Raw genomic sequence first — 27,441 nt, forward strand, 5'->3', positions numbered from 1 at the left:
TGCTTTATGATGCCTATGGGAGGATGGAACAGGCCTAATGACTGGACTACATTGCCTTTTAATAAGTATTATATATGGTTCAATTTCATGCTAGGGCTAATTCATAGCCCGCAAGGTGTTAATTGTAAATTATGTACAAATTATATACAAAAGAAGCAAATGAATTGAGGCCCAAGTTAGAGGTAATGGCCCAGAAATTCGGGCCGGGGGCTTCCCGCGGGTGCAAGCCCCCGACCTGCACTTACCTTGCGCGCCGGCCGTTGAGCTGTGGGCCCCCGTGGAATTGCGATCATGGGCCTCCTCCAACTGCCGGCGCGCAGTGCTGCGTATCCCAGGGGCGCAGTTAGTTCGATGCGTCCCCTGGGATCACGTGGGCCATGGGGAGCCAATCGGAGCAGGGAATGCTTCATTCCTAAGTTTGACAGGAAGGGCTGTCAAACTTATAAATACTATAAGCCCCAAAACATCACTAAATCTTCAAATATATATTTTTTTAAATCACATTTTTTGAATAAACAATAAATTACATGAAATAACTATTTTAAACAATAATTTAAATTTTTGAAAAAAATAATTTTATTTTCTAACGGGGCTAAAAATAAACTTACCTTTCTTTAAAGCATTTAAAAATAATAAACCTGTGGAAAACATTTTTTAATTTTAATTAATTCACCACTTACCTTGTAAAAAGCAGGCCTTGCGACTGCTTTTTACATGTCTAACTTCTGGAGACTTACCCTCCCGGGAAAACCTGCAAAAAAAAACGTAAGTTCGATGTGCACGCGCAGCCTCTCCTGCGCAGGCGTTCGACCTCTGAACCCTTTCTTTCAGGGGAACGGAAGTGCCGGTTTCATGCGCAGTGCATGCAGGAAACCGGCACTTCCATTGGGCTTACGGGTGAGTACCCCGTGCGTACTCACCCGTGGAGACCCGAATTTCTGGGCCATTAATATGACTGAATTCTGTGCTACCGATGATCCGTTCTATCTGCTGCACTAGTGGTTAGAGCTCCATGACTACTGCAGTGTTACTTCCTATATCCTGTTAGCAAAATCCACAGAACTCCCATCTCAGTTCAAAGAAAGAATAAAAATTTTAAAAATACTTAAAGAAAGAACTTGCATTTATATAGCGCCTTTCATGACCTCAGGATGCCCCAAAGCGCTTTACAGCCAATTAGATACTTTGAAATGTAGTCACTGTTGTAATGTAAGAAACGTGGTAGCCAATTTGCGCACAGCAAAGTCCAGCAAACAGCAATATGATAATGATCAGATAACCTTTTTTTTAGTGATGTTAGTTGAAGGATAAATATTAGCCTCTTCACTGGGGAGAACCTCCCCTCCACCCCATGCTCTTCTTTGAAATAGTGCCATGGTATCTTTTACATCTGCCTGAGAGGGCAGCTAGGGCCTCGGTTTAACATCTTATCGAAAGACAGCACCTCCGACAGTGCCACACTCCCTCGGTACTGCACTGGGAGAGCCAGCCTAGATTTTTGTGCTCAAGTCTCTGGAGTGGAGCTTGAACCTATAATCTTCTGACTCCGAGGCGAGAGTGCTGCCCACTGAAATTACAGGCCATTGTCAGACTTTCCATCTCATACAGCGTCTTGATAGATGCACCTTCAAACAAGGAAGAATAACAGGAGAAACGGGGCAGCTCTACTCAATCTGACTTCACAGCTTCAGCCACTAACCCTGTATTGAACCCTACAGGTTTACATCAGATCTACTATAATACTCTGTGTGTACTTCCAGGTTTGTAGACTTCACTGCAAGAAATGGCATTTTAACTTCTTGTGACCCATGCACATGCGACATAAAATTCATGTGTTTTTACAACTACACTCAGTGTAGATGTGTGCAGGTACAAGTTTTTAATGTTTTTTTATTTTGTTCATGGGATGTGGGCATTGCTGGCAAGGCCAGCATTTATTGCCCATCCCTAATTGCCCTCGAGAAGGTGGTGGTGAGCCGTCTTCTTGAACCACTGCAGTCCGTACGGTGAAGGTAGTCCAACAGCGCTGTTAGGGAGGGAGTTCCAGGACTTTGACCCAGCGACGATGAAGGAACGGCCGATATACTTCCAAGTCAGGATGGTGTCTGACTCAGGGGGGAACTTGGAGGTGGTGGTGCTCCCATGCGCCTGCTGCCCTTGTCCTTCCAGGTGGTAGAGGTTGCGGGTTTGAGAGGTGCTGCCGAAGAAGCCTTGGCGAGTTGCAAACAAATCTACAGTAATATGCCTTTTACACTCCCAAATTTTTACCAGATTGCAGGCCTTTGTCTAGTGATGGTGGGAGTTATTCCTCTATCCCACAGAGAAAGCACCAAACTGCTGCTCGCCATCATTCCCTAACGCCACGGTAAATTTCAGGAACTTGCCATATAAGAATTAAATATGTTTCATAAACTGCAGTGTGCTTGCCCTGTTACATGTGTGATACATACTTGTGAAGTTTATTAGTACATCCACTTGAATATGCCTGTATTTAGTCTCAAAACAAAAATGGAATGATGTTTTCTTAACTGAGCCACGAGATACTTAAAGCCAGCTCTAACACATGCTGGTCCACCGCTCACATCAACACTGCCAGCATGGTGTGGTCCTGTTGCTAAGCTACTGACCAGCCCTCAAGCATATCAGGTAAGGATGCTATTTTCTTGTTCTGGATGTGACGATATAGAATTATAGAATCTTTTATTATTGGATTTTGAAATGCATAGCTGTACAAGACATCCCTACCCGTTGCTGTTATCATCCTTTCCTGCAATAGTAGTGAAGATTGCCAAGGCACAAGTAATCTCCTGTCAATTTGAGCTGTCTTGCTATGGTTCCCTCAGGCTTAGACCCCCCTTTGTTTGCATGGTCTGGCTCTATCTGACTCGGTCTCTGTCTAGTATCAGCATGTGAAGTTCTAAATGAGTGTAACTAAGCTGGGCCCAAGGCTTCACCCACAATGTTAATCGATACACTGTTAAGCCCTGTGTAATACTCTGCAAGAACTAAGTTGCCTGCAGTAGCACATGGTATAATGTGAAGCAAGTGACTTACCAGCTAGATCACATAATTGTGTATTAATAAATTTGATCCCTAAAACCATGTCCTGTATTCTATTTGAACCTGGGAGAAGGGTTATGTCAAACATAAAAGCTAAGCTGACATAAACCCATGGAGTCCCTGTGACATGAACATGCAATGTAACAGTCTCCAGCTCTCTTCTACTAGAAACGCTTCTTTCGTAGCTCACAGTAGTACAGTTTCTGCCAATTGGCAAAAGGATGGCATTGGATATCAGAATGAATTGAATCTGACGAACAAAGCAAAGGTCTCTAATGATGCTATGATGTCTGAACTATTATGGGCAGTGGAGATTGGGTCAGTGAGGGTTTGGCCCTTGCAATGTTTCTTTGCACAGAGTGCTTGCTGCCTTTCCATCACGTCTGACCTGTAAATCCACTGTTGCTGAGATAAAGAGGGCATATGTTACACGAACGAGGAAATGCTGTTGAAGATTCACTGTGAGCGCTTCAAAGATCAAAGCAGAGAAGACAAGCTGATAAAGTTGGAAGAAATCCACAGATACAGCAGCAGAAGTTCTCATTGCTCCAGTGGCTGCAAAATAAGCAGCAGCGAAAGCAAGAAATGAAGCTATTTGTCAAATCGCACAACGATTCAAACCATTTAGGATTGGGGAGTTAAGAAATATTTGTTTCATGTGGTCAACAACTTGTGGCATGAGGAATACTCAACATTTGATTCTGTCAGCCTAAGCTGATACTGTTCAAAGACATAGAGGGGAATTTTAACCACCAGAAGTGGGTGGGTTTCGGTTGGGTGCGATGTAAAAAAAAAATTAAATCTTGAACCCGAACCCACCCACTTCTGGTTTTAACGGAGGCGGGACGAGGGGCGGGCGACAAACCCACTCCCAGGATGCGGGTTGCTCATTTAAATATTTTGATGAGGTTGCGTGCCTCAGATTTTATCGCTTCCCGGTTTAACCCGGGTCGGCTGGGTTTCCCGGGCCTCAGGAAACCCGGCAGCGAAAGGGAGGCGAGGACTGCTGTGTGCAGGAGGTAAGTGCCTTTCCAGCACAGCTTGTAGGTCAGGAGCAGCAGGAGTGCTTCCTCCCGGCCCCCCAAGCTAACCTGCTTCCCTTCCCTAGAATCAGATTGGGTGGAGCTCAAACAGCAAGGGGTAGAAAATATTGGTGGGAGTTGTTTATAGGCCCCCAAACATTAGTTGTAATGTAGGGCAGAGTATAAATCAGGAAATTAGAGGCGCATGTAAGAAGGGTTATACAGTAATCATGGGGGACTTTAATCTACATATAGACTGGGCAAACCAAATTTGCAGTAATAGTGTGGAGGATGAATTCATGGATAGTTTTCTAGATCAGTATGTTGAGGAACCAACTAGGGAACAGGCTATTTTAGATCTAGTATTGTGCAATGAGAAAGGGTTAATTAATAATCTTGTAGTAAAGCGGCCTTTAGGGAAGTGACCATAATATGATAGAATTTTATATTGAGTTTGAAAGTGATTTAGTTAAATCCGAAACTAGGGTCTTGAATCTAAACAAAGCAAACTACGTAGGTATGAGGGGTGAGTTCTAGGGAATATAGGCCTAGTCTCCTCAATCTCTCCTCATAGGACAATCCCCCCATCCCAGGAACCAGTCTGGTGAATTTGTTGCAAACTTGGCTATTCTGATTGATTTGACAATTCACCTCAATGAATCGGATCTCAGGCTTCAGGGGAAGAAACAAAAGCTGCAGATATTTGTTTGATCATGTGATGGCTTTTTGAAGCAAAGCTGAAACTGTTTGAGAAGCAATTGCAAGAAAAAAAGGTGGACTTTCCTCAGCTTGAAGGAAGTTACAGAGTGCGGCAAATAAAACGGCAGCAAATATGCAAAGCTATCAAGTTCACTAATTGACAAGTTTCAATCAAGATTTGCCAAGAGAGCAGTTGTCCAAGCAAACACTGTTTTTCTACAGCTGTGATAGCAAATCCTGACAGCATTGATCCTTGTCATTAGAATTGGTTGCACTTCGTTCTGTCCTCAAGGATCAGGTGCCATGTTGCATGACTTCAGAAGGTCTAAGTGGCCTGAAATTTCATGCTTCGTGGATCTTTTCAATATTTGGGAACTGGTACGTACAAGTGTGTGTGTGTGTGTGTGTGTGTGAGAGAGAATGGCCATTCCTGCTTAAGCACTGTACATGACAGCCAGATAAAAAATCTGTTCTTCCTTAAGCGTTGCCATTTACAACAGGACTCCCAACATAGACAAGATAGTTGAAGCCAAGAACTAGTTAATGAAAAAAGAGACTGTCGGAGAACACCTCTGAGCGCTTCAGATAAAACGGCCCCGATATTTACGGGGCTGCACATTCGGAGCTGGGAAGGGGGGGGAGAGGGGGCAGGGCAGAAGTTATAGATGGAAAACCCAGAAGTATGGGATCCTTGAACGTTCCTGCAGTTTTTTACTGGCTGCCTGTCGTGCGCGAAAGTGTGCATCAGAAGAACACAGCAGAGGAGCAGGTAGGGAGAGATCGTTGTTTGGGGGGGGTGGGTGGGAAAGTTCACAGAGAGGTGGGTATAGTAGTCGGGAGGAGGGAATCCAATCATGGTGGGGGGGGAGCGGGGGGAGGGTGGTTACAGGTTTGCTTGTTGGGCCGGGAGGAAACACTTCTGCTCCACCTGGCCCACAAACGGTGCGGTAAATGCACTAACCTTATGGATCAAGCCCGTCCCGCCTCCTTTTATCTGCCGGGTTTCCCGAGGTCCGGGAAACCCTGCCAACATGAGTTAAAAAATAAATAAGGTTGTTAAAATGGAGGCACGCAGCCTCCATAAAAGCTTTTACCGATGGACCCACCTCCTGCGAGCGGATTGGTTGCCCATCTCCTCGTATCACCTCCGTTAAAACCGATAGTGGGCGGGTTTGTGGTGGGCTGGGGTCAGGTTTGATATTTTAAAAATGTTAACTTCTCCCTCAACCCAAACCCACCCGTGTTGGAGGTTAAAATTACCCCCAATTAATTACTTTGAAATTGAGTAATTGCTGTTATGTAGGCGAGCGCAGCACACAGCAATATCCCACAAACAGCGATCTTTCTTGGTTGGTGTATTGGTTGAGTTCAATATCTCATCCCAAAAATAGCATCTCCAACAATGCAGCACTCCCTCAGTACTGGGCGGAAGTTTCAGCCTAGATTATGTGCTCAAGTTCTGAAGTGGGCTTTGAACCCAAAAAACTCCTAACTCAAAATGAGAATGCTACCAATTGAACCAGGCTGACACTAATGGTTCACATTAATTATGGTGCAGCTTTGTGCATTGGCTGCTAATTATGGAAAAAGTAACAGACTGCTTTAATTGCCTTTAGTGAATTATTTAGAAAAAAGTAATCCTTCAATAACGTAGTTCTTGTATTCAGGATTTTATATTGTGATTGTTTGTGATGTAGCTATCAGAAAGAAAATAAGATTTTAGGTTGTATAACTGGGGCCATTGAGTATTAAACTGCAGGGAGGATGAGCAAACTGACCACAGCACCGTGATACAGGGGCCCATTCAAGTTGGGGGAGTAAAAAGAAATGTTGTAGTGGTAGGGGACAGTATAGTTAGGGGGATAGATACTGTTCTCTGCAGCCGAGAGCATGAGGCCCGAAGGCTGTGTTGCCTGCCCGGTGCCAGGGTTAAGGACATCTCCTCGCGGCTGGAGAGGAACTTGGAGTGGGAGGGGAAAGATCCAGTTGTCATGGTCCACGTAGGTACCAATGACATAGGTAGAACAGAGAAAGAGGTTCTGCTGAGGGAGTATGAGCAGCTAGGGGCTAAATTAAAAAGCAGAACCACAAAGGTGGTAATCTCTGGATTACTACCTGAGCCACGAGCAAATTTGCATTGGGTAAATAAGATCAGAGAGATGAATGAGTGGCTCAAAGACTGGTGTGGGAGAAATGGGTTTAGATTCATGGGGCACTGGCACCAGTACTGGGGTAAGAGGGAGCTGTTCCGTTGGGACGGGCTTCACTTGAACCATGCTGGGACTAGTGTCCTGGCGAATCGAATAACTAGGGCTGTAGAGAGGGTTTTAAACTAAATAGTGGGGGGGAGGGCTCAGGTGAGTGGGAATTTAAAAAGTCAAAGAGAAAGGAGAAGGCAATAGAGCAGGGTAGCGATGGGGGTAATGGTAACCAGAGTGTGACAGGAAGGGACAGAACGTATAAAAATAAGAGTGCATCAGAAAGTGGGGTCAAAGCACTAAAAAAAAGTAAAAAGACAAAATTAAAAGCTCTTTATCTGAATGCACGCAGCATTCGCAACAAGATAGATGAGTTGACAGCACAAATAGATATAAATGGGTGTGATCTGATAGCCATTACAGAGACGTGGTTGCAAGGTGCCCAAGGCTGGGAATTGAATATTCAGGGGTATTTGACATTTAGGAAGGATAGACAGAAAGGAAAAGGAGGTGGGGTAGCTCTGTTAATAAAGGATGAGATCAGTGCAGTGGTGAGAAATGGTATTGGCTCAAAAGATCAAGATGTAAAATCAGTTTGGGTGGAGATAAGAAATAATAAGGGGAAGAAGTCACTGGTGGGAGTAGTCTATAGGCCCCCTAACAGTAGCTACACTGTAGGACAGAGTATAAATCAAGAAATAATGGGGGCTTGTAAGAAAGGTACAGCAATAATCATGGGCGATTTTAATCTTCATATTGATTGGACAAATCAAATTGCCAAGATAGTCTTGAGGAAGAGTTCATAGTGTGTATTTTGGATGGCTTCCTAGAACAATACATTGTGGAACCAACCAGGGAGCAGGCTATCTTAGATCTGGTACTGTGTAATGAGACACGATTAATAAATGATCTCATAGTAAAGGATCCTCTAGAAAAGAGTGATCATAGCATGGTTGAATTTCAAATTCAATTGGAGGATGAGAAAGTTGGGTCTCAAACCAGTGTCCTGATCTTAAATAAAGGCAATTACAAAGGTATGAAGGCAGTGTTGGCTAAAGTGGACTAGGAAAATAGATTAAAGGGTAAGACGGTTGATAAGCAAAGGCAAACATTTAAGGAGATATTTCCTAACTCTCAACAAAAATATATTCCAATGAGAAGGAAAGACTTTAAGAGAAGGGAGAACCATCCGTGGTTAACTAAGGAAGTAAAGGATGGTATCAAATTGAAAACAAAGGCATACAATGTTGCCAAGATTAGTGGAAGGTCAGAGGATTGGGACATTTTTTAAAAACCACCAAAGGACGACTAAAAAATAAATAGAGAGAGAAGATGGATTATGAGTAAACTAGCAAGAAATATAAAAACCAATAGTAAGAGCTTCTACATGTATATAAAAAGGAAGAGAGTAGCTAAAGTAAACATTGTTCCCTTAGAGGATGAGACTGGGGAATTAATAATGGGGAACAAGGCAAAGACTTTGAACAAATATTTTGTATCGGTCTTCATGGTAGAAGACACTAAAATCATCCCAATAACACATAATCAAGGGGCTATAGGTAGGGGGGAACTTAAAACAATCACAGTCACTGAAGAAAAACTACTCTGTAAAATAATGGGACGAAAGGTGGACAAGTCCCCTGGGCCTGATGGCCTGCATCCTAATGTCTTAAAAAAAAAGTGGCTGCAGAGATAGTGGATGCATTGGTTGCAATCTACCAAAACTCCCTGGATTCTGGGGAGGTCCCAGCGGATTGGAAAACCGCAAATGTAACACCCCTATTTAAGAAGGGAGGGAGACAGAAAGCAGGAAACTATACACCAGTTAGCCTAACATCTGTCATTGGGAAAATGCTGGAGTCCATTATTAAGGAAGCAGTAACAGGACATTTAGAAAATCATAATATAGTCAAGCAGAGTCAGCATGGTTTTATGAAAGGGAAATCATGTTTGACAAATTTGCTGGAGTTCTTTGAGGATGTAACGAGCAGGGTGGATAAAGGGGAACCAGTGGATGTGATGTCTTTGGTTTTCAAGAAGGCATTCGATAAGATGCCACATAAAAGGTTACTGCACAAGATAAGAGCTCATGGGGTTGGGGGTAATATATTAGCATGGATAGAGGATTGGCTAACTAACAGAAAACAGAGAGTCGGGATAAATGGGTAATTTTCTGGTTGGCAAATGGTAACTAGTGGGGTGCCACAGAAATCGGTGCTGGGGCCCCAACTATTTACAATCTACATTAATGACTTGGATGAAGGGACCGAGTGTAATGTAGCCAAACTTGCTGATGATACAAAGATAGGTGGGAAAGCAAGTTTCAAGAGGACACAAAGAATCTGCAAAGGAATATAGACAGACTAAGTGAGTGGGCAAACATTTGGCAGATGGAGTATAATGTGGGAAAGTGTGAGGTTATCTACTTTGGTAAGAAAAATAAAAAAGCAAATTATTATTTAAATGGAGAGAGATTACAAAATGCTGCAGTACAGGGGGACCTGGGGGTCCTTGTGCATGAAACACAAAAAGTTAGCATGCAGGTACAGCAAGTAATCAGGAAGGCAAATCGAATGTTGGCCTTTATGACAAGGGGGCTGAAGTATAAAAGCAGGGAAGTCCTGCTACAACTGTACAGGGTATTGATGAGACCACACCTGGAGTACTGCGTACAGTTTTGGTCTCCTTATTTAAGGAAGGATATACTTGCACTGGAGGTAGTTCAGAGTCGAATCACTAGGTTAATTCCTGAGATGAAGGGGTTGTCTTATGAAGAAAGGTTGAGCAGGTTGGGCCTATACTCATTGGAGTTTAGAAGAATGAGAGGTGATCTTATTGAAACATATAAGATACTGAGGGAACTCGACAAGGTAGATGCTGAGAGGATGTTTCCCCTCATAGGAGAATCTAGAACTAGGGGGCATAGTTTCAGAATAAGGGGTTGCCCATTTAAAACTGAGATGAGGAGGAATTTTTTCTCTCTCAGGGTCGTGAATCTGTGGAATTCTCTGCCCCAGAGAGCTGCGGAGGCTGGGTCATTGAATATATTTAAGGTGGAGACAGACAGATTTTTGAACAGTAAGGGAGTGATGGGTTATGGGGAGCGGGCAGGGAAATGGAGCTGAGCCCAAGATCAGATCAGCCATGATCTCATTAAATGGCGGAACGGCTTAAGGAGCCAAATGGCCGACTCCTGCTCCTATCTATTATGTTCTTAAAGAGAGTTGTACTTTGATAGATCTACACTTGCCGCATTGTGTCCCATTTTGGTCCCCGCACGGATGAGAGATTTCAAGGATCTGGAGAAGATGTAGCCATCTGGATGACCAAAAATTATACCTACCTAAGGGCCTTTAGTTATGAGGGTAGGCTGCAAGAGTTAGAGCTATTTACTTTAGAGAAAGCATACCGCAGATATCATCGAGGTCTTGGAATATCAGGTTGAATAGGTTATTTAAGATGGAGACGGATGATAGCACTATCATCACTTTTTAAGTCATTTCCCTCGAGATTCCAACAAAATAACCAGTTTGTAAATATTTGTAGTTCACATCAGTAAGTAATCTAAACACAAAGAAATTAACATTGAGCAACACACAGAAAGTGATTTGGCTTCTAGACTAATGGATTTACCGTGCTCAACATGCTCAGCGCTTTTGGTACTCAGAGCTTTTAAAATAATGATAGTTGGATGTTGTTAGAATATGTAATGCTTGGATCAAGCTTATATATTTTGATTTATCATCTGATCAACAATTCTACACAGTGGGTAGTGCACAGGAAGTGGCTTGCTTGATTGGAAACTATGCTTGAGAGAGTCAAGAATGTGCTTAACTGCTGCCCATGCCATCAGGACCCATTATTTTCTCTGAAACTGCTCGCTTACTATTTCAGATAAAAGGTGCTTGTGATATTTAAATTATTTCTGCCATATAAATATTTGACATTACTATACTACTTTGTTCTAAATACTGAACACATGTGGGGCGAGAACGAACTGGGCCCTTAACTTTGATAATATTGCTCTCTCAATCATAATGGTGGTGCTGGGTCAGGACTTAGAAAATAAAATAGCTCTTGTTTTTAAACTCAGGACCATCAGAAGGAAGATGACACAGATTACATCATCAACAATGACGAGCTGTCTATATGCTATGAAGACAGAGCAGTGTCTGCCTCAGGCTCTGGTGGTGTACCAGGAACGGATATTCCTGAACAACAGCAACCAGTGGTCAAGGACAACCTCCGTGAAGGAGAAACTCGGTTAACAATGGACCCCGCCTCAAGTCAGACTCTGAGTGCCCCTACATCCTAAATTGAGTAAAGCTTTATTGGTACGTTTCTGGTGGGGCAACAAAATGGAAGGGAAGATGAAATAGCTCCCATGTGCTTATAACAATTGTACTATCCCAGTTCTTAAACTCTTATTTGTACATTTGCCTGCTTAGCAGGCACCAGACTCTGTATTAAAATCGAAACAAACTATCAGAGTAACTTGACCACTACTTAATGCGGTGAGTTCATGAATTCTTAACGGTAAGACACACAAGACTGAAAGACTGTCTGATGGCATTATTAGAAAAGGTGATTTTAATTCTGTCAAGAGCCTCGAGAATCCTACATTTGCCTTTCCAGCCAGGTTAAAATAGCTGCACCGACTCATGAGCTACTTCCTATGAAAAGCTCTTGGATGTCATTCTTAGCTTTGCTCTATTCTGCCTCTGATACAGAACAACCCCTGCTTGGGCCCCAGTGTACTCATGCGGAAATGATTCTGACGCGGACTTTGCAATGCTGCACTGTTACTGCTGAAGAAATATCATTACACTATTGTGGAAACTTTTGAAAGTTAATCAATATAAATGTAATAGTAGCTTTCTGTAGTTTTTTTTTATAACTCTGTGACTAGTATTAGAATCCTAAAGGTCAGCGGTTTCAAATTCTCATCTTTGCCAATGTTATGTTACTTTCCACTGTTCTGATGGTGTCATGGGTTGGACCTCAGTCATGTTTTTAATATTCTCCATTCGGCCACCTGGCAATGTTGACTGTAACATACATTCCACAAACAAAAAAAACACATGGAACTCAGCTACCCCAAAAGCTCAGTGAATGACTACACAGCATGCTGCGGTATTAAACCATACAGGCCAGAAGTTGCCAAGAATGATCCCGGACAGGAGTCAAGGTGCAACAGTTAGCTTCAATGCTGCTGGGTTAGGAAGGGGAATAAAGTCATCTCGGGTTCACGCTTCTAATTGCCATCTGGTGGCCGCTGCTGGAACGTGTGAGTGTCAGGTGAGGACAGGATTGGGGCTCTGCTGTGATGCTTCAAGTGCTGAACAGCCTGTCAACACTCACTGCCACAGCTTGCACATGAAGGCGAGGTACAGGAAGACTGTCGATGCTCATAGAACTGTACCCCAGCAAGAGTCGGTGCCTTCAGGAGAAAAGGGAAGTTAATTTGGGGGGGGGGGGGGGAATAAGAAAAGGCCTAAAAACCCATTGCTTACAATGCAGCAGGTAGAGAGAGAGAAGCTTTTAGCAATAAGATTGGAGATAGGAGTTTGACCTTTTGATCATTGGATTTTAATAAAGGGCCCCCAAAAAGCTGTTTGCGGTTAGCTCAATTGAAAATTTCAAAATTGAGATTGATAGATTTTTGTTAGGAAAGGGTATTAAGGGTTATGGAACCAAGGTGGGGAGATGGAGTTAAGATACAGATCAGCCATGATCTAACTGAATACCAGAACAGGCTCGAGGGCCTGAATGGTCTACTCCTGTTCATATGTCCCATTTAGTCAGAATGTAAACGGTATGTTACATTAGGGTTTACTTGAAAGATGTTGTTTCACCACATTTAAGATATACCTCAGGGAAGAAAAATGAGAAAAACATGTTTCTACATCTGAGTGGTTAAACAGTATGAAGAGCAAATTTACTGTCAATGTCTAGTTGAATTACTGGTGTGAAATCGCTAATTAGATTCTCATGTATTCTTTCTAATGTACATTAGATTTTAGCCAACCTAATGCTATCCTTAGCCCTCATAATCATCTTGACTTCTCAAACTGTTAAATCTGTTTTATATTATAAACCTATACCTGTGAACCTGTTTTATGTAATGGATCATTTTTATTTGCAATTGAAAAGCTGTTTCTCTGGAGTTTGATGTTTTCTGGAACTTTGTGCCTTACATTATCAGATTCACCACACCTAGTAGAAATGGAGCTTTCTTTGATGTGGCCTACTCCTTGGCGGATACAAGTGTCAGCAAGCCGAGCATATAGTCATTGATTCAAGCCTTTCTGCTAAGTTTATGGAGGGTACAAGTGGGTACCTTTACATGGACTATGCAGTTCATGTGCAGGAAACTCTTTTTTATCCGGCACCGACGGGACCAGCGTGGTGCCGGTTTATCAAAAAGTCCGGATTACAGAGAGGTATAGTTAAAAGGTACGAGAGCTCCGTACACAGCAACAAATCCAGGCTTCCCTGTTGCTTAGCAACATGTGCAGCAACCCCAATTGCACAACCACAGATCGAGGAACGGCCACTAATATGAAATAAAACTTACCTGAACCTACTCCTGAATTTTGCCGGTTAACCGAGATTTCTGGTTATTTAGGTGCCGGTAAATCGAGAGTTTCCTGTACATCGATGTCATCTCTTTTATGGATACGATGATGTCCAAGAAGCCAACATTTAAGAGCAGAGTGAGGCAAGCAGTTGAGTGTCTTAGATCTGTGGAGAAGCCATATAAAGTGGTATCCAATTTTGTACAATATGTGTGATACACAAATATAAAGCATACTATTGTCAGCTTTGCTTTGTCATGTACACTGGAAACACTAGGCACTCAAATCCTCCAACTATCAGGCAAGATGATTTTAGTCAGTTCTGAGCTGGTTTTACATGGTGGAATGTCTCGCAGTAGCATAGTAATGGGCGACTTCACAATGGTGGAAAAGGACTGGAGTAAACAATCAAAACTCTTCATTTATTTTCAGGAGCAGGATGGTCAGAAATAGAAGTGTAAACTATAAATCAAATACCAAGTCATGAAAATATCAAGTGAGAAGCAGTGGCTCCATAGTTTAGAGAGCTATGTGAGAGTTCTTCCATGTCGAAGGTTTGGCTTAGCTGTGTCTCTAAGGGACAACCCTGTTTCTTGGGAGTTACACAATCCTTATGACAATGTGTCCAGAACAAAATCAAATAGAACATTAAAACTCCCAAAAAGTGCTGGAGAGGCGATGGCAACAAAGGTGAAATTCAACTCGTTAATCTTAACCTAGCACATCACCTTCTCTATCCACCCATAGATCTAAGTGTTCTTGAGTACATCAAACAAGAGGTGGAGCCAGATGGATGACCCTCCACCACACTCCCATCCTCAGTTGCTTTGAGTCAGATCACTGTGGAAAGAAGCACACACACCGCTTCTCACTTGATATTACCGTGACTCTCCAGGATTGTATACTGTCCAGGACCAAATTAATTGTGGACTCTATTCCTGGCCTGCTGCCAAAAATAGACACTCACATAACCAAGACATCCTTCACACAACGCAAGCATTGTACAGCCACCAAAGAAAATCACTGAGATTAAACAAAAGAGCAAGGATTAAAAGTAGCAAACTACCCGCCTAGAATCTTTTCTTACTAGTACATATCGCCAAGGTTATCCACAACTTGACTTTAAATGAACTTGTCTATCATGTATTTTGTATACCAACAGTGTAATGTGTCTGCACAGTGTAACATATTATAATACAGTGCATCTGAAGAGCAATTGAAATAAAATGAAAACAATTTCATCTTGATGGATGTGACTTTTGCTGCTAGCTCCAAATATATTGCTTATTATCAGGTGCTGAGGTACTGGCAAAACCTGAAAAAGAGATGTTAACTTACCTCCTAAAGAGACACTGACAGCACTGGGGGATGGCGGGATGTCTCTTTAGGGGGTAAGTTGACATCTCTTTTTCAATCCATCCTTGTTAGTATAAGCTCAGTGAGATCTACCCACATTAAAGTGACCACGAAGAAAAGCTCTATCTGCAGAGGTACTGGAAGAGCAATGGGAGACCATTTATGCCAGTAGGCTGCAAGAGAGATAGATGAAAGTTCCGCATTGCCTATACATCTCTACCCATTGAAATCCCATTATTAACTGATGTGGATCTTTTCCCTATTGTCTGAATGTGTCCTAATGTCCAGTGTCAAGACAATTGCAGATCGCCAATAATCGAATTCCCCTCAGTAGTCTTCTAGCATTCATAGAATCATAGAAATTTACGGCACAGAAGGAGGCCATTTGGCCCACTGTCTCTATGCTAGCCGAAAAAGAGCTCTCCAACCTACTCCCACTTTCCAGCTCTTGGTCCGTAGCCTTGTAGGTTACAGCACTTCAAGTGCATATCCAAGTACTTTTTAAATGCAAAGAGGGTTTCTGCCTCTACCACCCTACAGTGAGTTCCAGACCCCCACCATCCTCTGCGTGAAAAAAGTTCTCCTCAAATCCCCTCTAATCCTTCTACCAATTACTTTAAATACTATGCCCCCTGGTTATTGACCTCTCTGCTAAGGGAAATAGTGTAGTGTATGTACCTTTAAGAGGGAGAACTACTTTTTACAGCTCCTGTATCCTGCAGTACCGGCAGTGACCACACCTGTATATAAGCCCTGAGTGGCGCCCTGTACAGTCAGTTGCAGTTTGAACTTCATCCAGTAAAAACCTGTTGATCGCTCCCTGCAGTCTTTGTCTGATTATTGAAAGGACACAACATTAAGATACCCGGATCTAACATTGGCAACGAGAAGATTCAAACCTACCTACAACGTTGCATAAGGAGGTCGAGTCCAGAAGCACGGGCATCGCAGGGGAGGCTGTCGAGAGCCAGGCTTGGCCTTCCAGCCACGGTGGTCCAGCGAAACGGGCTGGCAACAGGTACTGTGCAGACCCTTCCCGGACAGCGGCGGCTAGAGCCGACCGAGCGGCACAGAAAGGGCCGAGCAGCGTCGACGGGGGAGAGAGAGAGAGAGCAGAGCGCACGGGGCGCAGCCGGTGTTCAAGGGCCGAGCAGCGTCAACGAGAGAGAGCAGAGCACAGCCGGTGTTCGGGACCGAGCAGCATCAACGGGGGAGAGAGGCGAGAGAGAGCAGAGCGCAGCCGGTGTTCAGGGGCCGAGCAGCGTCAACGGGGGAGAGAGGCGCGCAGGAAAACGCGAGGCGCTGCCATTGCCACGAGGGCCGCAGAGAACGGCATTGACAGCAGCGCAGGAGCAGCGCGCAAGGCCCACAGGGTGTCGCCATTTGCCAGGAGGACCGCCGAGAGCGGCGTTGGCAGCAGCATGGGAGACGCCATTTTAAGCCGCTGCGGGGGAAGAAAGGAAAGCGCAGGAGATGCCATTTTAAGCTGCAGCGGGGAAGAAAGGAAAGCGCGGGAGATGCCATTTTAAGCCGCAGCGGGGAAGAAAGGAAAGCGCGGGAGACGCCATTTTAAGCCAGTCTAACCACACCCAAAAATGCCGAAGAGTGACAGTATCACAGCGTTCGACAATGAAGTCGAAGATTGGACGACATATGTCGAACGCATAGAAGTATACTGCAAGGCGAATGAAGTGCCAGATTACAAGAAAGCGCTGATATTGTTGAATTCAATGGGTGCAAAAACGTATGGCTTACTACGAAACCTAGTAACCCCAGAGAAGCCAGTAGAAAAGGGTTTTGAAAACATAGTGTCAATCCTACAGGACCACTTAAACCCCACACCGCTGCTGATAGCAGAAAGATTTAAGTTTCAACAAAAGGAACCAGCATAAAGATGAAAGTAATGCTGAGTATTTAACGGAACTGCGCAAGCTATCGAAACACTGCCAGTTTGGAACGGGACTAGCAGATACTTTAAGGGATAAGTTTGTGTGTGGGCTTCAAAGTGAAGGAACCCAGAAACGGCTTCTATCAGAAAAGGATCTTACGCTGGACAAGGCTTTCAGCATGGCAGTATCACACGAAGCAGCTGCACGGGGCGCTGCAGAGATACAACGGAGGCCGCAAGAATATGGCACAAATGAAATGTCATACGGAACAGTGAAGTGCTATCGCTGCGGCAGAACAACACACGACCATAATGATTGCTGGTTCAAGGACAAAGTGTGCAGACAGTGTGGAAAAGTAGGACACATAGCAAGAGTCTGCAGGTTGGGAAAGAAAACCAGCAGCAAGAAATCTCCACAGGAGAAGTACAAGAAGGTACATAAGGTGACGGAGAGTAGTTCAGACGAACAGAAGAGTGATACAGACTCCGGAAGCAAGGAGCTGGGTTGTCTGAAACTACATAATGTGATCAAAACGGAGGATCACCAAACTATCTGGGTCACGCTCAAGATAGCAGGAGTCCAAATGAAAATGGAATTGGACACAGGATCAGCCCTAACAGTCATAAACCGAAGGGACTCCAAGCGGCTATTCTCACATATACCCTTGAGAGATACAAAGATTGTCTTGAAGACGTACACGGGGCAAAAAGTCTACCCCAAAGGAAAAATAAGGGTGAACGTTATATATAACGGCAAGGAAACACCAAAAATGGATCTATGTGTATTGCCAGATGGAGGACCACCACTACTAGGACGTGAATGGATCCAGAAGATACAGCTAGATTGGCATTCCATACAAGCACTGACTGTAGATGCCAAAAATGATGACGACATCACACCTGGATGACTGTCAAAAATGCTAACTGACGCACAAGAAGTGTTCCAGCAGGGACTCGGAACACTAAAAGGCATAACAGCGACGATCAAAATAGAGGAAAATGCAAGCCCAAAGTTTTTTAAGGCCAGACCGGTACCTTATGCGATCCGCCCAGCCGTCGAAGCAGAGCTGAAAGGTTTGGAACATTCAGGAGTACTGTCCAAAGTGGACTGGAGCGAGTGGGCTACACCCATCGTTCCTGTAATGAAGAGGTCGTTGAGTAATACGCCTGGGGAACCAAAGAAGGTTCGCATCTGTGGGGACTTTACGGTGACAGTGAACCCAGTCCTTCACACTGTACAATATCCGCTTCCACGGATTGAAGATATTTTCGCCTCGCTATCTGGAGGGAAACGCTTCACTAAGATTGATCTGGCCCAGGCGTACCTGCAAATGGAGGTAGAAGAAGCCTCGAAACAGTACCTCACGATCAACACCCATAAAGGTCTCTACCAATACAACCAGCTGGTGTTCGGGGTAGCATCAGCTCCGGCTATTTGGCAAAGGGCAATGGATCAAGTCCTGCAAGGGATTCCAGGGACCCAGTGTTATTTGGACGACATCCTGGTCATGGGCGAAAATGACAGTGATCCCCTCGCCAACCTGGAGCAGGTGCTCACTAGATTGAAGGAATATGGGCTCCGAGCTAATCGCCACAAATGCGAGTTTTTCCAGGAGCAGATCTCGTATTGTGGCCACGTTATTGATGAAGCGGGGTTACATAAGTCCCCTGAAAAGATTGAGGCAGTAGTCAAGGCTCCAGCACCGGAAAATGTGTCACAACTGAGGTCGTTCCTCGGGCTGGTGAACTACTACCAAAAGTTCTTGCCGAATTTGTCTACCGTACTGCACCCACTGAACACCCTACTGCAAACGGGGGTACCATGGAAGTGGAGTGACGAATGTAAACGAGCTTTCCAGAAGAGCAAAGCATTGATCACATCGAAAGAGGTGTTGGCTCAGTTCAACCCAGCACTACCAATTCGGTTGGCGTGTGATGCATCACCCTATGGTATTGGAGCGGTGCTGTCGCACAAATTCCTGGATGGCTCGGAGAGGCCAGTAGCCTTTGCGTCTCGGTCACTAACCTCAGCCGAGCGTAACTACGCCCAGATTGACAGGGAGGCCCTCAGCCTAGTGTGGGGAGTGAAAAAGTTCAATCACTATCTGCACGGGCAGAAGTTCACCTTGCTGACTGACCACCAACCACTTGTCTCCATCTTTAATCCAAAGAAGGGCGTTCCGGTGATGACTACGCAATGGCTACAAAGATGGTCCCTTTTTCTAGGGGCGCACCAATATGATATCGAGTATAAGGGCACGAAACAGCATGGAAACGCTGATGGGCTATCACGCTTGCCACTGCCTACTGTGGAGGAAGCACCAGCAGTGGATCCTGTCGAAATATTTCATTCGACTATAATTGAATGCTTGCCAGTAACTAACGCTGGTATAGAGAAGGAGACCCGAAATGACCCGACACTGTCTCGGGTATATGATTTGACGGTAAAGGGATGGCCAGCACATGGCGACTCACTGTTGCCAGCATTCTCATCCAGAAGAGAACAGCTGTCAGTATGCCAGGGGACCTTGATGTGTGGATCCCGAGTGGTAATTCTACCCAAGTTAAGGGAGAGAGTGCTCAATGAGCTTCACGAAGGTCATCTGGGAGGGGTGAAAATGAAAAGCCTTGCTAGGGCTTATGTGTGGTGGCCGGGGATCGATCAGCAAATCGAGGACCTGACAAAGAGCTGCTCAGGATGCCAGAAGGTCCAAAATGCACCACCACATGCCCCTCTACACCCATGGGAGTGGCCCTCATCTCCATGGCAACGGGTGCATATTGACTTTGCTGGTTCCTTCATGGACTCAATGTTTTTAGTAGCCGTGGATGCGCACTCGAAATGGCCTGAGGTGATCAAAATGTCCTCCACCACCACGGAGAAAACTATTGCAGTCCTACGGACCATTTTTGCCAGGAACGGCTTGCCAGAGCAGATTTGCTCTGATAACGGACCACAGTTTGTGTCCGAAGAATTTCGGAGATTTATGAAAAGGAATGGGGTAAGGCATTACACATCCGCCCCATATCATCCAGCCACAAATGGATTGGCTGAGAGGTTCGTACAAACCTTTAAAAAAGCAGTGAAGGCCATGTGCGATGACGACATTCCACTGCAGCATAAGGTGGACAATTTCCTATTAGCCTACAGAAATGCGACACATGCAGTCACCAACCAGGCCCCGGCCATGATGTTCTTTAACCGAAGGTTGAGATCTCGTCTGGATTTGCTCAGACCAAATGTACGAAGAGATGTTGAGAATAAGCAATTCCAGCACATCAATGAGAAGCCGACAAGGAGCTTCAATGTAGGGCAACCAGTCTTAGCCCGTGACTACCGAACAGAGAAATGGCAACCAGGAACGATATGCACACGGCAGGGGCCACTAATGTACACAGTGGATGTTGGGGAGAACATTGTGAGACGCCATGCTGACCAGATCCTAGAGTCACAGGAACGAGTCAACCCCATGTCTCAGCCATACGTACCTGGTGAGGAACCCGACGTACAGGTCGCATCTACCTCAGAAACAATAGCATTGGAAGCTGATGAATCAACTGACGACAGGGTGTTAGAATCGCCTCCGCACCAAGAGCGAGACACTCGGGAAAGGCGTTATCCAGAAAGAATCAGGAAGCCTCCCCAAAGACTGAATTTATAAATAGACTATTTCCAGTTAATGTTGCATGTTAAAAGTGTTAATTGTAATTAGTTTGATATTTAATTGTTAAATGAGTGTCATGGTAGTGTTAATCTAAAAGGGGAGGAATTGTAGTGTATGTACCTTTTAAGAGGGAGAACTACTTTTTACAGCTCCTGTATCCTGTAGTACCGGCAGTGACCACACCTGTATATAAACCCTGAGTGGCGCTCTGTACAGTCAGTTGCAGTTTGAACTTCATCCAGTAAAAACCTGTTGATCGTTCCCTGTAGTCTTTGTCTGATTATTGAAAGGACACAACATTAAGATACCCGGATCTAACAAATAGGTCCTTCCTATCCACTCTATTTAGGCCCCTCATAATCTTATACACTTCAATTAAGTCTCCCCTCAGCCTCCTCTGTTCCAAAGAAACAACCCCAGCCTACCAAATCTTTCCTCATAGCTAAAATTCTCCAGTCCTGGCAGTATCCTCGTAAATCTCCTCTGTATCCTCTTTCATGCAATCACATCTTTCCTGGTGACCAGAACTGTACGCAGTACTCCAGCTGTGGCCTAACTATTGTTTTATACAGTTCAAGCATAACCTCCCTGCTCTTACATTCTATGCCTCGGCTAATAAAGGAACGTATCCTGTATGCCACCTTAACCACCTTATCTACCTGTCCTGCTACCTTCAGGGATCTGTGGACATGCACTTCAAGGTCCCTCTGTTCCTATACACTTCTCAGTATCCTGCCATTTATTGTGTATTACCTTGCCTTGTTAGCCCTCCCCAAATGCATTACCTCACACTTCTCCAGATTGCATTCCATTTGCTACTTTTCTGCCCACCTGACCAGTCCATTGATATCTTCCTGCAGTCTACAGCTTTCTTCCTCACTATCAACCACACGGCCAATTTTTGTATTATCTACAAACTTCTTAATCATGCCCTTTACATTGAAGTCTAAATCATTGCTATATACTACAAAAATCAAGGGACCTTGTACTGAGAAACAACCTTTGAGGCATAAAAACACCCGTCGACTACGATTACTCTGTTTCCTGCCACCGAGCCAATTTTGGATCCAACTTGCCACCTTCCCTTGGATCCCATGGGCTTTTACTTTTCTGACCAGTCTGCCATGTCTGACCTTGTCCAAAGCCTTGCTAAAATCTATGTAGACTACATCAAACGCGCTACCCACATCGAGCCTCCTTGTAACCTCCTCAAAAAATTCAATCAAGTTCGTCAGGCACGACCTCCCCTTAACAAATCCATGCTGACTGTCCTTGATTAATCCGTGCTTTTCTAAATGATGATTAATACTGTCCCTCAGAATATTTTCCAATAATTTACCCACCACCGAGGTTAGGCTGACTGGCCTGTAATTACTCAGTCTATCCCTTTCTCCCTTTTTAAAAAATGGTACAATGTTAGTAGTCCTCCAACACTACACCTGTAGCCAGAGAAGATTGGAAAATGATGGTCGGAGCCTCCACTATTTCCTCCCTTGCTTCGCTTAAGAGCCTGAGATACATTTCATCCGGGCCTAGCGATTTATTTACTTTCAAAGATGCTAAACCCCTTAATATTTCCTCTCTCACTATGTTTATCTTATCTAATATTTCACACTCCTCCTCCTGCCTGCATTGTCCCTTTCTTTTATGAAGACAGATGCAAAGTATTGATTAAGAACCATACCCATGTCTTCCACCTTCACATATGTGTTATCTTTTTGGTCTCTAATAGGCCGTCCTGTTTGTTTAGTGATCCTCTTGCTATTTATGTATTCATAAAACATCTTTCAGTTTTCCTTGATTTTACTTGCCAATACTTTTTCATGCCCTCTCTTTGCTTTCCTAATTTCCTTTTTAATTTCACCCCTGCACTTTCTATACTCCCCTAGGGTTTCTGCAGTATTTAGCTCCTGGTATCTGACATAAGCTTCCCTTTTATGCCTTATCCTACCTTGTACGCCCCTTGATGTCCAGGGGGCTCTAGATTTGAGAGTCCCACCCTTTTTCTTTGTGGGAACCTATTTGCTCTGAACCCTCACTATCTCCTTGAATGTCTCCTACTCTCTCGTCTCTTAGGCAGTGATGCGCTATCAATAACTCAAAAGACTGAGATTAAGCGAGTAATTAACAGGCTTTTATTAACAAGAGAATGAAGGTGTGCCTCGAGTGGTCGACCGGTCCAGAATACAAAGGGGCTGTGGAGCAGTCACCTTTATACCTGGATTCGTGGGAGGAGTCAGCCGAGGCATGTACAGGCATGTACACAGTGGAATACAAACAGTGGTTTACCACATTCACCCCTTGTTTAAAATTGAGTCCGGCAGGGTGAAGTGTATTAAAAGTTAGTGTATTGGAGTCTCTCCGGAGGTCTTGTCTGCCGCTGTGATCGACGTGGCAACGGCAGGGGTAGTGAAGCTTCCGGCGTCGAGTCCCGCGTAGGCTGGGGCACTGGTGTGTAGTCCTCGTAGATGTCGAGCGGGTCGCGGGGCCCAGGCCTGCCGTCTGCTGGGGCTGGATATCGGATCGTGGGGGGGTGGTGGTAGTGGGTTACTGCGGCCCCCGAGGGTGCGAGGTCTCTTATGGAGACTGTGTCCTCCCGCCCGTCCGGGTACGCAATGTAAGCATACTGGGGGTTGGCGTGGAGGAGGTCGACCCTCTCGACCAGGGGGTCCGTTTTATGGGTCCTCACGTGTCTTCTCACTAGGACCGGCCCTGGGGACGTCAGCCATGGCGGTTGCGATGTCCCCGATGTGGACTTCCTTGGGAAGACAAACATTTTCTCATGAGGGGTGGCGTTAGTGGCAGTGCAGAGCAGTGACCGAATAGAGTGGAGCGCATCGGGGAGCACATCCTGCCAGCGGGAGGTCGGAAGGCCCCTAGACTTTAAGGCTAGCAGGGCGGCCTTCCAAACTGTCGCATTCTCTCTTTCCACCTGTCCGTTCCCCCGGGGGTTGTAACTGGTGGTCCTGCTTGTGGCAATACCCCTAGCTAGCAGGTACTGACGGAGTTCGTCGCTCATAAACGATGAGCCCCGGTCGCTATGGATATAGCTGGGGAAACCGAACAGGGTGAAGAGGTCGTTCAGACATTTAATGACCGTGGCACTGGTCATGTCTGGGCAGGGGATGGCGAACGGGAAACGAGAGCACTCATCAATAATATTGAGGAAGTACACATTGCGGTCGGAGGAGGGGAGAGGCCCTTTAAAATCAACGCTCAGGCGCTCGAAGGGGCGAGTGGCTTTTTATCAGGTGAGCCCTGTCTGGTCTATAAAAGTGCGGTTTGCACTCAGCGCAGACTTGGCAGTTCCTGGTCATGGTCCTGACCTCCTCAATGGAGTAAGGCAGGTTGCGGGCCTTGATGAAGTGGAAGAACCTGGTGACCCCCGGGTGGCAGAGGTCATTGTGGAGGGCCCGCAGTCTATCGATCTGCGCGCTGGCGCAGGTGCCACGCGATAGAGCATCCGGGGGTTCATTGAGCTTCCCGGGCCGGTACAAGATCTCGTAATTGTAGGTGGAAAGTTCGATTCTCCACCTCAAGATCTTGTCGTTTTTGATTTTGCCCCTTGAAATAAAGAATAGATTTGCCTTTCTAATCTAGGCTTTATTAACTTAAAAATCCGGTAGCACATCTTCAACACCCAGTCCCAACTAAAGGCTTGAAAGAACTGAATTTAAGATGGCCACCACAAATCACATGACATCAACTACCAATGAGATTACAGCATATATCCCAAGGCAGGAAACAAACAACCAATCACAATACTTCTTACTAAACATAAAGAATAATCACCACATTCACCCCTCCTTTTAAAATATACTCCAACCTAAATAACCTTTACAATTTATAATTAATTATTTACAACTAAAACTATGCACAGACAAAATAAAACTATTCAACATGACACAATACTAAGTGAGCAACAACAAATAGTAACATTGCACATAAGTATTAAGTATCTCTCAACTAAAACAATATAATATAATATTTCAACAATTTTAAAACATTACTATCAATTTAAAAGTCCATTTTCAATCGGTCGACCGGATATCTTGTTCGTGTCGACCTTCTTAACCTTGGTGAAATTCCTTGCCCTCCCACACTAGGAGACACAGAAGTATCTTCTGCAGGAAGGCTATCCATATCCCGATTTTCAACGGTTTCCGGATTAGAAATCCCATCAGGAGGTAAACTGGGACGGTCATGAACATCCATCGAGGGCTGACTAATAGAAGTATAATTATCTGCAGTTGGATTGGAAATATTCGTAGTATCTGTAACAGCATCCACATTATCTGAATCATGACTATTGTTAATATCCTCAGAAGAGGGCTGGCCACCACAAGGAGCCAAGTCTTTAATTGAAACGGTACTTTCTTTCCCATCTTGGAATCGAATATGAGCATATTGGGAATTTGCCTCCAACAACTCCACCTCCTCCACTAAAGGATCATATTTTGACAATCTAACATGGCATCGAAGCAGCACAGGTCCCTGCATAGTAAGCCATGAAGGTACCGAATATCCCGTAGTAGATCTCCGCGGATAGTTAAAGAGCCTTTCATGGGGGGTCACATTAGTAGCCGTTGAAAGCAATTATCTAATGGAATGCAGGGCATCAGGCAGTACCATTTCCCACTGTGTATTCTTAAGGTTCCGGGATGTCAAAGCCAACATAACTGCCTTCCAGATCACCCCATTGTATCGTTCGCACTGTCCATTACCCTGGGGATTATACGGGGTAGTTCTGCTAGTAGAAATTCCCCGACTCTGAAGGTATTCCTTCAACTGGGAAGACATAAAAGAACTTCCCTGATCCGAATGGATATACGCAGGCATCCCAAAGATGACAAAAAGTTGAGTCAGACATTTGATAACTGTAGCAGCTGAAACATCTGCACAAGGAAAAGCAAAAGGGAACCTTGAAAACTCATCCACAACAGTAAATATATATCGGTTTTGAGTAGTTGAAGGAAGAGGCCCCTTGAAATCGACGCTCAAACGTTCAAAAGGAGAAGTAGCCTTTATAAGATGAGCTCGTTGAGGCTTAAAGAAATTCGGTTTACACCGAGCACAGATAGAACATGATGAAGTCATCCGCTTGACGTCTTCAACTGAAAAGGGCAAATTCTTACTGCGTACGAAGTGTATCATCCTCGTAAACCCAGGATGGCATAAGGCATTGTGAAGATTAATAAGCGTATCTCCATGAATCACAGAACAATAAGCCCTCGACAGCGCATCAGCAGCAACATTATCCTTCCCCGGATGATAAACTATATCAAAATGGTAACATGCCAACTCAATCCTCCACCTCATTATTTTATCATTCTTAATCTTTCCAAAATGTTTGACATCAAACATAAAGGACACAGACTTTTGATCAGTTACCAACGTAAAATGTCGCCCCGATAAATAATGTCTCCATTTACGCAGTGCTTCTACTATTGCATACGCCTCTTTCTCTATTGAAGAATGCCTTTTTTCACTATTGTTCAAGGTACGTGAGAAAAAGGCCACAGGTCTTCCATTTTGGTTCAGAGTAGCCCCAATTGCAAAATCAGAAGCGTCCGTCTCAATCACAAAAGGAACCTGCTCATCAATAGAATGCACAACTGCTCCAAGGATATCCTTTTTAAAATTATCAAAACATGTCCTGGCCTCCCATGATAGAGGATATGTCGTAACCCGAATAAGAGGCCGGATCTTCCGTGAAAAATTTGCAATCCAATTAGAATAGTGAGAAAACAGTCCAACAACTCGTTGCAAAGCCTTAGAATTAGTAGGACAAGGTAAATCAATCAATGGTCGCAGACGTTCTGGGTCTGGTTTAATCTTGTTTCCCGAGATAATGTACCCCAGTAGATTTACCTCAGTGGTCGAAAAGGTACACTTCTCTTTATTGAAAGTTAAACCAACTTTTTCCGCAGCTTGAAGGAATCTTTCTAAATTAGAATCATGTTCCACCCTTGATTTGCCACACACCGTGATGTCATCTAAATATGAAAAGGTGTCAGAGAGAGAGTTATCACTTATAAAAAAGCATCCATTGCCCGTTGAAAACAAGCAACACCATTAGTAACACCATTAAAAAGAGCATAAGAATCCGAACTTCTCTGAGCCACATCCAATGTAGAAGCTTGCTCAAAAACACTCTTAAGATCCAAAGTCTTATTTTCTAACAACCGCTGACGAATTGATCTAGACAGTAATCCATTAATAAAAGCATCCCATACCGATTCTTCCTTATATTCTTCAGCCGTCACGGCCTTATAATTACAGTTAACACTAAGGCACCGAAGTGCTTGTAAATAAGTATCCAAAGATTCTCCCACCTGCTGCCTACGGGCAGATAGAAGGTGACGTGCAAATACCTCATTCTTTGGTTTAACAAAAATCTTTTCCAATGTAGAAATAGCCACTTCGTAAGTTTTACAGTCCAAAATATACTTATACACATCCGGAGCAATGTAGTTGATCAGCATATTCAGCTTATTTAGAGACTCTTGATCCAACACGCCCAAAAAGTTTTAAAATGTACAATACCAATGTTTCCATTTATCATCCACTCCTGCAGAATTAGGGTCAGCATTGAATCGTTCTGGTTGAAGATATCGCTCCATTCTGACATAAAGTTAATAAATTGAAATAAAGAATAGATTTGCCTTTCTAATCTAGGCTTTATTAACTTAAAAATCCGGTAGCACATCTTCAACACCCAGTCCCAACTAAAGGCTGGAAAGAACTGAATTTAAGATGGCCACCACAAATCACATGACATCAACTACCAATGAGATTACAGCATATATCCCAAGGCAGGAAACAAACAACCAATCACAATACTTCTTACTAAACATAAAGAATAATCACCACACCCCTCTGCTTGTTGTTAAACATGAAAGCAACTGAACGCTGGTCAGTGAGCAGGGTAAATCGTTTTCCGGCCAGGTAGTGCCTCCAATGACGCACAGCCTC

General features: G+C 44.3%; 1 protein-coding gene across 2 annotated transcripts in view; it reads left to right on the forward strand.

Annotated features, from left to right (window-relative positions):
* The window catches only part of LOC147115548 (sodium/hydrogen exchanger 9-like), a 567,900-nt gene that overhangs the window by 531,735 nt on the left and 8,724 nt on the right, over positions 1-27,441 (forward strand). The window contains exons 15-16 of one of the 2 annotated variants that reach the window (XM_085989869.1): positions 2,541-2,646; positions 11,073-11,313. In XM_085989869.1, coding sequence (XP_085845995.1) covers positions 2,541-2,646; positions 11,073-11,294 — 328 coding nt within the window. In that variant the 3' untranslated portion in view covers positions 11,295-11,313. Of the gene's footprint in view, positions 1-2,540; positions 2,647-11,072; positions 13,096-27,441 lie in introns of those variants that run through there. The other variant, XM_085989868.1, reaches the window with a different exon arrangement.

This window comes from Somniosus microcephalus, chromosome 6 (genome assembly GCF_052327205.1).
Source record: "Somniosus microcephalus isolate GS21.2 chromosome 6, FLI_Smic_1.0, whole genome shotgun sequence".
In the NCBI taxonomy this organism is placed as follows: Eukaryota; Metazoa; Chordata; class Chondrichthyes; order Squaliformes; family Somniosidae; genus Somniosus; species Somniosus microcephalus.